The sequence below is a fragment of the Corvus hawaiiensis genome, chromosome 3, assembly GCF_020740725.1.
Source record: "Corvus hawaiiensis isolate bCorHaw1 chromosome 3, bCorHaw1.pri.cur, whole genome shotgun sequence".
NCBI lineage: Eukaryota > Metazoa > Chordata > Aves > Passeriformes > Corvidae > Corvus > Corvus hawaiiensis.
In genome coordinates this window covers 102,821,450-102,833,958 of record NC_063215.1, presented here as the reverse complement: position 1 = coordinate 102,833,958, position 12,509 = coordinate 102,821,450, and the positions used below count along the sequence as shown (strand labels likewise).

Genomic DNA, 12,509 nt, shown 5'->3' with positions numbered 1-12,509 from the left:
CATATGCACTAATGGAGTTATTTTGAGAAGAACAGAAACAAGAAAAAAATATTCATATGATAGCTCTGAGGTTGACAATTTCAGCTGCACTCTGGACAGGATCTTTTTGTTTTTTAAAATAAGTGTCTAATCTTGTCTTCTTCCTAAAACTAGCCAAATCTATACGCTCAAGGGAGAAAAAACCAGTCCAGATTTCTTTTTGGGTAGACCTTTGTCCTAAAGAAAATAAAAAGACACATCAATTCTATATCCTTCATGCAGAATTACAAAACCACTGGTGACTGGGGAGATATCAGGAGGGAGAAGGTAAAACAGAAGTAGCATAGTGTAGCCAGGGTGGCTAATTTAGATGGAGGGAGGTGTGAACAGCAGAGCATAAGGCAGAACATCTTGGGAAGTATATCCCGATGACATCTTATCTTGGCTGTACAATACAGTGGGTCTGGGGGAGAAAACATTTTTATCTGCAATCATTTATGATTTCCCTTCCCCACTAATCAGAACACAGGTACACAGGTATTGTTTATCAATGTATAATATAGACAGTACAGTTATATATTCATTAGAGTTATTTCTACTACAAACATAAAATGAGAATCGCTTCAGTATAATGCACAGCTTTGTACAATTTTTAAATTCTTATAAGGAACCTCTGAGGGAGGATTTTTATAAAAGCATTTTTTCCCAGTGATCTATTTATTAACAAGAGGTGTCATAACTTGATTTTTACCCAGTAGTGAACATGTAACAGCTGTTACTCAGTTGTAAAACACTGTCTACTTACACAGCATTAAATAATAAATAAAGCTCAAGACCTACTACACGTTTTACTAAGCAATCTAATGATATGAAACAAGAAGTTCCAAAGATTAACTGTGAGCTGTATTATCAACTCTGTCCCATGATATCTGTGCTTATAAATACACTGCTGTAATAGGAAGGAGGAAAGAAATTAACAATAACAAAAAATAATTTTCGTTCAGTCACAGCTGCACTCACAGTATCCAGTAAGAGTTTTTTAAAACAAATTTAAATCTGAGTTCAATAGAAACCCTTTCCTAATAACTTATACTGATTCTTTTGTACAGCCTTTTTTAGGATGACCTACATTGCTTGGGAATAAAGGTGAAAAAAGTCAACACTGATTTGCATGTCATAGTCTTACCCCAGTATATTGGCTTTTAATTTAGTAGCATTATTCATCAGCCTTTACTGCAATAGCCCTGCACAAAGCCATCAAAGTCACAGGTAAAACTGAAATTATCTCCCAGATATAGTGTATCAGACCCTGGAAGTCCTGAGATAGAACAGAAACTGCACTAGAGACACCCCAAATGTAGATGGAACACTAATGACAAAAAAACCTTAATGCTGTTGATACATTTTTGGGTAAGCAAGACCTAGCACAACTGACCTTCAAAAATGCAAGGAAAAACCTAGCAGTGATCCATACGGAACAGTAATTTCCACAAACTGTGGAACTTGATTTTGTTATAATTTCATCACTGAGTGGTCAACAGCACAGAACAATAAAAAAAAAAAAAAAAAAAAAAATTAGGTGAATCCAGAGCTCCAGAAATGTCAGAGTAATACAAATACATTGCAGCCTCACATTTGAATAGAGAAAGTTTCTGCCTGTATCTTTAGCAAATTAATACCATATGAACAGGGGCAGTCCAATGTAAAACTGAATAATCACTGCATTTAATCCATAAGCACATCATTCTGGATGCCTTTTAGAAGTTGTGTTTTCATCTGTTTAAAAGGCAAAGTAAACCATGGGGCTGAAAAAAAATCTATATTCTGCATACGGAACATCGATGATGAAAACCCTCAGTGTATATCTTTGAGGGGAAGAAGTTCTTTTTGTTGTTGTTGTTTTTCATTTTTTTCTGTGTTGTTGTTTTTTTTTCAAATGTCAGTATACCAGAGAAGTAATTTTAATTATATAATTACTGAAGATTTTGGAAGGTTTACACAAGACCCATAATTGGGCATAAGACATCACATCCTCTGGTTATATACACAGCAATCTGGTCTGGGTAACATTCTTTGCTCTGACCAATGTGTGCGAGGGGGGGCGGGGGAAGGAAGGGGAGGGGGAGGAATGGAGAATTAAAAATACTTCCTCAGATTAAATTTTCTTTACTTCATTTACTTAAAATGTTTTGATTGCATAAAATGTACTGAAATATTTATCACGACGCATCTCCGTAGTTAAAATACCTTGTTCTCAATGTGATATCCTAGATATTCAAACAAAAGACATTCAGCTGACAATGAAGCCTTTTTTCTTTTTTTTTTTTTTAATTTTAAAAAGGCATTTGTACACCTAAGACCGCACCACAGATCAGTCTCCTTTATCACGCCGGAGTTGTGACAGGTAATGCATAAAAAATTAAAATCCAATCCACCAGATAAGACATGCAAAATGTCTCCTCCAATCCCACCCCCATCTCGCCTTCAAAAAAAAAAAAAAGCCCAGCCACCACCAGCCCTGCACATTCGGAGCACACGCACAGCGGCACCCCCAGAGCCACCACTGGGGCGACAGTGACAGGGCCGAAGGGCCGCCACCCCCGAGCCCCCCCGCACCCCGCTCCGGCCTCCATGAGGGGCGAATCCCACCTCGCCGCTTCCTCATGCCCTCACACAATGGTGCTTTCCCCCATTAGCTCCGAATTGTCAACATTTTCACGCTAGGCCCCGGCCGGGCAGGGCTGAGGCGCAGACGGCCGGAGCCCCCGCTCCGCTCCAGGGGCTCGAGGGCGGTGTGGCCGGGGGGGATCAATGGCCGATGGGCCGCGGCCCCCCCGCCGGCGCTGGAGCCGGAGCCCGAACTGCGCAGCAGGCGCGGCGCGGCGGGCCCGGCCCCGCGGAGCCTCGGCCAGACCCGGGGCCGCCGCCCCCGGACACCATTTCGGGGAAGGTGCCGCCGCAAATCGCCCGGCACCACCTCCCCCCGCTCCGCAGCCCCCCGGGCGCTCTCCCCCCGCACCCCTCGGGGGCCCGGCCCACCGCTCCCCGCGGGGAGGCACCGGTGTTGCCGGGGGGCGAGGGCGGCTCGCCCGCTCGCGGTCCCCGGGGACGGGGCGGGGGCTCGGGGGGGTGTCCTGTCCCGAGGGGCCGCGGGCAATCGGCTCCCCCCTCCCCGGCCGGGGAAGGGGCCGAGCCCCCGCCTCCCCCCGAGCCGTGGCAGAGCCCGAGCCAAACAAAGCGCGGCCTGAGCGGGAGCCAAGGGTGAAGCAGCCTGGGCTTTTCCTGCCGGTCCCCGCGCAGGGCGGGCCCCGAGCCCGGCTTACCCCGATCCCCGGCGGCGGCGGCGGCGTTGTTCCTCTCCTGCTGCTGCTGCTGCACCGGGCGCGGCCTGGACACTCGCCTGGGTCTCCTGTTGGCGGCTCGGACCGAGTTCATTTGCCGGCTCGTGTGGGCGGCGGGAGGGGAGGGGGGGAATCCTCCGGCAACCGGTGCCTCGGCGGGGACGGGGGCGCTCGGAGGGAGCCCCGGGGCGGCCGCCTCGCAGGCGCGGGCAGCAGGGAAGGGCGGGGGGGAGATCTCCGGGCGCGGGTCCCGCCGCCGCTGCCGGCTCGCTCGAAGGCAGAGGAGCCGCCGGCTCTCCCAGCGCTGCTGTGGGGGACGATGGCGCCGCGCCCCCCCGTCCCGGCCCCCGGCGATCCCGCGGTCCTGCCCGGCTCAGGCCCGTCGCTGCTCCGTGGCAGGAGGAGCCATTGACACCGCCAGGGACGCGCTCGCGAGCGGGCGGCCGTTGGGCGGCCGCGCTCCGCCAATCGCGGCGCCCCACACAAACGGCCGGCGCCGGCACGACCAATCCGTGCTGCCGTACTATCGGTGCGCGGGTTGGGGAGGGGCGGGCGGGCGGTGCGGCGCGGGGTGGGGCGGCACGGTGCCTATAAAAGGCCGGGGCCGCGCGTGCGGGGCGGCAATGGCGGTGCTCGGGTTCGGCTGTGGCGGCGGCGGCGCCCGTGAGGAGCCGGCGTGGGAGCCGGGCCTGGGGCAGCCCGGAAGCTGCCGGGACCGCCCGCAGCAGACGGGGAGCGGAGGGGCCCGGCAGGCTCCGCTCAGGCCGTGTGTGATGAGGGGGAGAGAGAGAGAGTGGGCGTCTGGCGGAGGTGCCTTGTTGTGGTGCCGTGCGCCTTGGTAACCCTGCCTGGGCTGGGATTAGCCGTGCTGCGGGTGCCCGCTCGTTTCGGTTTCCTCGCTGGTTGTTAACCATTTTTTCCCCCTCTGGCTTTCTGTATGTTCCTTGGCCGGCGTGCACGCTCGTGTTTGTGCCACCTTTTGCTGATACAACGATATGCTCTTTATTTGGGGCTATAGACAGTGAATGAGGCTTTTCCTCTATTATATTTGTTGTGTTGGTGCTCAGCTGATGGCCTCAGAGCAGGGAAAAAAGTAAACGAAGTTAGCTGTGGTCTTCTTCCTTTTCAGGAATCACTTAATAAAATGGATGGCACTACACAAGCAGTAGGGAAGAGATCTTTTCTGTGTAGGGTTGCTCAGGAATCTGTTTCTAATGCTGTGAAGGTGGGTTTGTGTGTAGTCCTACTTAAATAGCTCTGGGAGCTTCTGGAACCAGGGCCCTTGTCTATGCCTGAAAAGCAGAAGAGTGTTATCTGGTATAAAATGTAAATAAATGATGGTAATTAAAAACACATTAGGTAGGAGCTTGTTTCAATCTGACAAATGAAGGTATAATATAGCTATAGGAAATGACAGCTTTTAAAAAGAAAAAGCTTTAAAAACATGTATACTTGTGTTTCTAAAGGAAATAACAGGGAAATTCTAATTCTCAGTTCATATTAAACCAAAAATATATGTATGAAAAATCTGAGTAGTTGTTAAGGAGCACTTCTTAGACTTAACATTTTGTTGCCTTAAAGAATGACTGGAGAAACCATGGAGGATATTTTTCCATGTCCGAGGAAAGTAATTCTTGCCAACTTCCCTAATAATGGGGGTAGAAATAATGAAGTTAAGCTCTTGTGAGAAGAACTTCATAAGGAAAAAGAATATAAACATAAATCTGTTTGGGGCCAGTTTCTGTCATAACAATTACCAGGCTATTGTACTGAACATTCTGTAGAGCTACATAATTACATGTAAATATCATAAAAGTATTTTTACTTTTGATAGTGTTGTGAAACTCTGCTTTAACTCTTGAATGGGAAGAATAACCCTACCCAAGTATTGTGCTAAACTTACTGTCATGGTTAAGGATTTTTCCCCTCATTAAGAGCTATCTTTAATGTATTTTGATAGTTTGAATCCATTTCTGTGTAGCTGTTCTAGTTGTGCTCTTTTCTCCAAACAAATGAATTCTTGGTGTCACAAGATTACCTATATTGAGCAATTTCAGGTATACTCCAAATTTTTAGTCCTCTAAATTTTTGAAAGCTTGTTCAAGAATGTATGACAAGCTGACTTTCACACAGAGCCTTCAAGAATCTAAAGCTTCTGATACTAGAAGGAAACTTTATTTAATCGAAGCAGACTCTAAACTTCCTTAAAAAGTCTTGAACTAGTTTGAAACTGAATGATCTCTTGGCCTAAAAAACCACTTTCTGTAATTAGCTCCTTAAGGTCCAAGATGTAGTCTCACTGGCAACCAAAATGCATTGAGGGCAATCTATAGAAGGTTATGCTGAAGTTTGGGATAAATGCTCTGAATTTATACAATGTGAACCTCATGCTGAATAATACAGATTTGATTCAGTTACTAAATAAATTACTGGTGCAAAAAAAGTGATTCCTGTAAGTATTTGATGTTTGTTTACAAGGTATGGAGTAAAGAAATAGTTGCAGTGCTCTTGTCTGACATTCTTGGCTGTGCTTTAAAAGGCCAGACAGTAGAAAGCCTGAAAACTCATCAAAACATTATTGACTAAATTTCAGTATCTCTTCTCATAGCTATTAAATATATCCTGTCTGGGACTTGATCATAATTTCAGGTTTGTTTGTCAGTCTTTAAAATGTTCTGCTTAGCCATTCTGTGCCTCCATTGCTGCTCTAAAGCCTCTGAGAAGGAAAACACTATTCTATGATGGAAATGGCACTGAAAGCCCAAATTAATAATTTGGGCTTCATTGTATTGACCCCTGCAGAGGTGCTTTAAGCCATCCTGTGTGATGTGCTAATAAGCCATTCCTGAATGTGTGTGTTATTTATACTGGCAAGATAATTTTGCCTTTGTCAAGACAGCTTTTTCTTTATTTAAATTGGGAATAGAGGGAATGGGAAGTGGAACTAAACTGTACAGTGATCTTTTTGCATAATTGTCGACAATAGAAATGCTTGCTGGGCTGGTTATGTTGGCCACAAATCACCTTTTGGTGACCTTTGAACAGCCTCACATTATGAACAGAAAGGTGTAAGACCTGGGTGAAGAGCTTGCTTGGAGCATTTATAGCATAAGCAATTTGGACAGAGTTGTCAAGTGCTAGCTCATCATATTCAGACTATCTTCTAAGCTGCGCTGAACTTCAAATGTGTGTGTATTTAAATGTTAATGATAACTGGTTCTCTGCTTCTTCTTGAAGAGTTGGCTGCTGCTTTGAAGAGATCACCTTCCTTCCTGCATGGAGGAAGAGATGCCATGGAGTGCTTAGTGATAACAGTAACTTGCTAATTATGTGTTAACATAGAATAGTTAGAGATGAGGCAGCTTCACAGAGAGAAGCAGTGCAAGTTGTCATGAAGGGGATTCCTGTTTGTGAGGGTGATGTGCAGAGACAGAAGAGCAACTTTGCGCCAGCTGACTTGCTCTAAAGTGAGGACAGTTAAAACAACTTAAAAGATCAAGACAGTGAACCAGTATTTCTTTTCTAGAATCTCAGAGTATTGCTGAGAGATTTGAGGTGGTGGGGTCACAGAATAAGCCAGAATTGGGAAATAACTATGGGACAATGTAAACTGTTAAGTCAGCAAAGCTGACTGAGGCCAGGGTGATCTGCAGGAATCCCCACTATTTTATTCCCTTTAATGTACATGTCTACTAGCAACCTGAAAAGCCTTGTTTCAGAGCCTGTTAGAAATGCTTTGAATGTGGGACAGATTCATTTAAGTTGTCATGATCCATACTTACCATGAGGATGTGGGTATCACTTAACAGTTGATCAAAACAAGTCTAGGATAACACATTTCAGTGAATCTGTGGTCTGTGGATTACTTCTAATGGGTTCACAAGACATAAGTAAGGACAGACTTCAACTTGTATATGATGGCCTAAAGCTCTATTTTAAAATTACTCAGGAACAATAATTTTGAAAATTGAAAAAAACAAAACCAACAAAAAACCCCCCACTGAATTGCTGGCTTTTAATTAAGTGGCAAATACACAGTATTCTCCCTAGCTTTTGCTTCCTAATATTTGTGTGAGAACAAGAAATATTTTGAGAGCATGGTTATAGTTTGTTACACAAAGCCCACCACAGAGCCTTTAGTTACAGCTCACAGATTTGAACAAGAAATACAAGGAGTCTTTTTTTTTTTTTTTTTTTTTTTTTTACTGTGCTTTTTTAATCGATTCAAGTGGCTTTGCAAAGGAACCACATGTGTCTCCCTCTCTGTATGGATGAAAGTGAAGCAGAAAGGGCTGAAATGACTTGTCCAAGAGCATTTCCAGGCTATTAACAGGGCTATGAACAGAGCCCAGGGTACAGGAGTCCTTACCTAAGGCTTTCTTCACAGTGTCATGTTACTGCTTTCGGAAGCATAAGAATTTTGCCTATTATTTCTAACCATCTCATATGCTGTTAATATGTCCCTGGACTAAAAATGCTGCCTTGAAGATTTGGGACTGACCCAGTGTGAATTTCTGACTTGTATCTCTTTAAACTTAGAGGGTTGTTTCTCCTAAGATTGGAAGATGTGGGCCTTTCAGAAATAGCTAAGGATACCTAGAACTGGTTGAACATGCTTGCTCTGCAGCTCAAAAATTTCAATGTCATTTTGTTGCAATGTCTCTGACCCTCAGTTCCTCTTAATTGCATTTTACAACCCGTCTCACACAGCTACAATTTTCCCACTCCTGCAGAAAAGACTCTTAAATCTCTCCTCCTTTTACCTGGAATCCATGTCTCCTGAAATCCAGCTTGATGTTAACTGACCTTCCTGGGTTGCCTTCTGGGTGAATGTCTGTGGCTGGGATGTTTTCTGTTGCTATACCAACCTGGTTTCTGCACTAAAAATAAAGACCTCAGGGTGGGGAATGTGTGTTGTTTCCTATAAGCTCACATGACTGTTGCAACATGTTTATCTACCATGTTAATTCTGATTCTGCCCTAACAAAAGCTTTCTGGAAGCATGAGTGGTACTTCAGTTCTCATTAATTTTTTTTAATAAAAGTAACTTCTGAAAGAAGTCCTGGAGGGGTTGTGTCTGAGTTTTAAAGCATTATTGGCTCTCTTGGTAGAAATTTCACAGCTAGATAAATCTCTACACATCAGCTGCCTTCTGGATTTTTTGGGAGTGTGTTCAGGGGAGGGAGAGGGAGTATGGAGCTGTTTCAAGTATCCAATCTATATTTTCAGCCCATTTTTTTCCTGGTAGTACCCACTGAAATCCCCAAACTTGGTCCTCTGGATTATACTGAGTTTAGGTGTTTCAGATGGTCTGAACTGATACAAAGCTTCATTGTTAAAATTAATTAAAGTACATTGAGTATAAATCACATAATTTCATGGGTTACCTGTCAAAATAGCATAGTGAATGATCTGTCTAGACACAATATAATCCTGAGATACTATTTTGACTTGGTTGTTCTTATTCATTCAAGGTTTGCTTCTCTCTGTTCATTTTCAGACTTGCAGGTACAGATATAAAGTATGGGCTTAATTCAATTTTTATTCCTTGGAGCCTACTTTTGTTTTGCACATTGCATCAGCAGCATGTCCATATGATGAGTTCTGTCTCCAGAGCTGGGGTTTTCTGCCCCCCACTTTAGGCTGGTGTGGGTATTGTTTATATTGCCTTGGAGGGGATGCAGCCTGGAGAGATCTTCCAACATAATGAATTGAGTCAGGTCCCAAATGAGAAATGTTTACAAGAAGTACATCCAATACTCCCAGCTGGAAAAATCAATCATTTAATACCAGGAAGCTTCAGTTGTTTGAGGGCCTGGCTCCAGTTTTAGACCTACCAAAGGAAAAAGAATGGCTTCTTTATGAAATTTTTTGCTGGTTTGGGGTGTGGTTCTTCCCTAAAAATATCTCAGTGGGATTCCTCATTTTTACAAAGTACTTATGTTCCCTGAAGCTCATCCATTACAGGCCTAGAGTGGCGGGAACAGTTAGGGATGCTTTGCTTCACCTTTGTTATGAACAGCTAAATATGAAATGAGTATGAGGAATCCCAGTCTTCATTTTCAATGTGTCAAACAGTTGGCAGCATTGTAGAGCATCCGAAGGTGGGGTGCTTAAATGGGGTTTGGTATCTCCATGCAGAGAGGGGTTGACAGTGAGAAGTGATGCTTCTTTCAATCCTGGAGGGAAGAAGATGGAAGTGGTCTTCCCATCAGCATGTGAATATAACTGCCATCACTTCAAATCTGGAGAGCGGGTGGGTGTGGGTTTTATTGGTACAGACAGTGTTAACCCTAACAACAAATGATTTTGTTAACTGGTGGGAACGAGTTCTTAATGGTAAAAAGAGAGATACAATTTTTCACTTTGCTCCCTGGTAGACAGATGCCATTTTAAATGTCTTCCTCCAAAGCTGTATCCTTTTCTACCGTAAGAGTTCTCCCAGTATAGAAAGATTGAACCCACCCAGGAAAAAAAATGTGTAGCATATTGTGTACATATGTCTTGATAGTTTGCTCCTTCTCTAGTCTGAGCAGGTAGAAGAGAGGAATTTAGGTCCTTTTTCTCCATTTTACAGTTTCAGGTGGACCTCTTGGTTGTGCCCTATCTGATAAGTGAGGGTAAGGTCTAATTATCCTTGTGACCAAGAGATATTTCATCAGAAAGCATTTTTGAATGCCCTGAAGAATGTTTTGCAGTTATGGTCTAAATTGCCATTGTCATTAAGAAGCAATCCTGCTCTTCACAGTCACATTTTTGCTGCCCCTACCCTGTCCCCTGTTCTATCAACCAGCACTTCTGCAGCAGCATAGTTAGGCAGATCAAGGAGGTAAAATGATTGCAAACTAATCCATCTGAAGGCTGGATTATTATTTATTATTTTCAGATATGTGCAATGGTAGTGCAGAAAAGTGATGGGAAAGGATGGCCCTTATGTGGTGAAGGAAGCTTGCAGACAGATTGGCTCACTGTGATCCTGGAAGCATGCCTTTAGTATTTCCCGGGACCTGTGGGTGAAAGTCATTTCTAATTAGACCTGTTTTGTTCTCATGCTCTCAGACATAGCTGTGCTGCTGTAGGACCTGTCTGGGCTGCTGCTGAAGCCCCATGTTCTGCTCTGTGGTTGAGCTGCCCATCCAAGCAGGTGGCAGCAGGTACTTCAGAGATGACCAACTTGGGAGCACACAGCCAGCAAGAGACTTTAAGATACGTGACGACTTTAAGCAGTTAATTTCTCTCTGTTGCCACGTGGTGGTGATGTTGGTTGTTGCCTCCAAGGAGCTTTGGACTTGTGCTGCTGAGGGCACGTGACAGATGAGTTGGCAAGGAATGTCTTACAGGCCAGTACCTATGGGTGACTTTCTCCAGTGCTGCGTGGTTTGTCCAGTTATCCACGTGGTGGTGACATTTTTGCTTCTGTTTATCCTCCATTTTCCATCTGCACATTCCTACACCTCAGCAGGGTCAGCTAATCAACAACAGGAGGTGTTTTGCTAGGAATAACTGACAAAATAGAATAGATTTTAAGGGTAGCATGCTGCAGGTATCTCCTTTTGCGTTTGCTCAGCTGTCATCCTAGGTTATTCTAGAGCCAGAAGGTTTTCCTATCTCAACTTTATACAACAGAGACTTGGTTGTTATCTTTTTGATTCCCCAATGACCCTGTTTCTGTTGTGAAACCCTAATGTCTCAGGTTCTTATCATTATCTTATTTTATGCTGATAAGCAGAGATGGAGGAGACATCTTCCATTCAGAAGAATGTGTGTATAATTGAGATCAATGGCACTGTAAAATCCTCTCCACCAACTCTTGGTGATGAGCATGAGTGTGATCTAGGCCTTGACAAAATTTATGTAGTATATGTAAATGCATATTCACTGTAAGGACAGTTTACAGAACAACTGATTTAAATATGTTAAATAAAATCTGGTTTTCCTCCACTTGGCTGTGTCCAGTACTATAAACTCAGATTTACTGAGTCACTGAGTTCCTGAGTCTTAAATCTTCTCGTTGCTTAAGTTCTTATGGTGGTTTTTATTTTCTGCAGCAAATCAGAAGAGGAAAATGGGAAATCAAGATTATCATATAATTTCAAGTCTCAGCTGAGAAGGAAAACTTGAGTAAGACAAGACTAGTGCAATATTTTAGAGAATTTTCCTTTTAGGAATTGGATAAAGGGAAGTGATGTCTCTATGCTGTTTTATAGAAACAGGTTACTGACTGTCACTGTAAGCTCATGTTCAACATCGATAGAGAAGCTGTTGCTCTAGAAGTTTATAAATGTTCAACCTTTATTGTTTGTAATCTTTGTTTCTTAACAGCTGATCCTTGTCTTTGTTTTTTATCAAACTGGTCATCTTATTACTGTGTGTGATTAAATGGATGACTTTGTCTTGTAAGCTGCTTGGCAAAACCAGGCGTATTTTGATGCAAGTTGGGTTTTTTCAGATTTACATCTGTGTAGATGGCATTGCTTCTGTGAAGCACTTTGGGTATGGACTAGTTAATAGTTGTTCACAACAAAAAACGCAGTCAGGCGTTTTACTTTTTTTTTTTTTGTAGCGAGGCAGAAAACTACTGAGAAGAAGGAAAAGCATCAAATCAAATTTTCTCTCTCTATGCTCTGTTCCAACATGACATTAGGTGCAGTAGTCAGTGTTGGACAGTGCTGGGCTGTGGGTGCTCAGTACTGGAATTTTGCATAGCTCTGAACACATTTGGGTGGAAAGGGGAGGTCCAGCTCTCACAATCACAGAGTTTCCACAGCCTGCGTGAGCATCTTGACAGGTCACTGGTTCTGTTGCACCACACTCAGTTGAGCTGTGTGTGTGCAGTTTCCATATTCAGCCTGTGAGGTGTGGAAAAAGAAGGTGGCAGTCCAATCTATGAGTCAATTTTTGGAGGTGTGGAAGAGTAGTCAGTGAAGGAACATAAAAAGGTGAAGATTGGGGAATGGAATGTTTGGCGTTGGTTTTAATTAGAAACATCCTGTTCATCACTCATATGTGAGATAAAAAGGGAAGAATATCTATTACTACAATACACTGAAATAGGAAGTATCTGTATTATAGTGAGCAATTCTAACTGAGCTGCCAAATGTAATTGAATTGCAATATGGATCCTATTCCAACAATATTCCCCTTATTGTAGTGTATGAGTGAGAGTCAACTGGCACTATATTTATTCCT

The 12,509-nt window shown here is 43.7% G+C and overlaps 1 protein-coding gene across 2 annotated transcripts in view; it reads right to left on the bottom strand.

The window, feature by feature from the left end:
- Positions 1-3,734, bottom strand: part of FBXO11 (F-box protein 11) — a 69,042-nt gene extending 65,308 nt beyond the window's left edge. The window contains exon 1 of one of the 2 annotated variants that reach the window (XM_048296199.1): positions 3,303-3,734. In XM_048296199.1, coding sequence (XP_048152156.1) covers positions 3,303-3,414 — 112 coding nt within the window. In that variant the 5' untranslated portion in view covers positions 3,415-3,734. The remainder of the gene's footprint in view (positions 1-3,302) is intronic. The other variant, XM_048296198.1, reaches the window with a different exon arrangement.
- Positions 3,735-12,509: the final 8,775 nt, after the last annotated feature.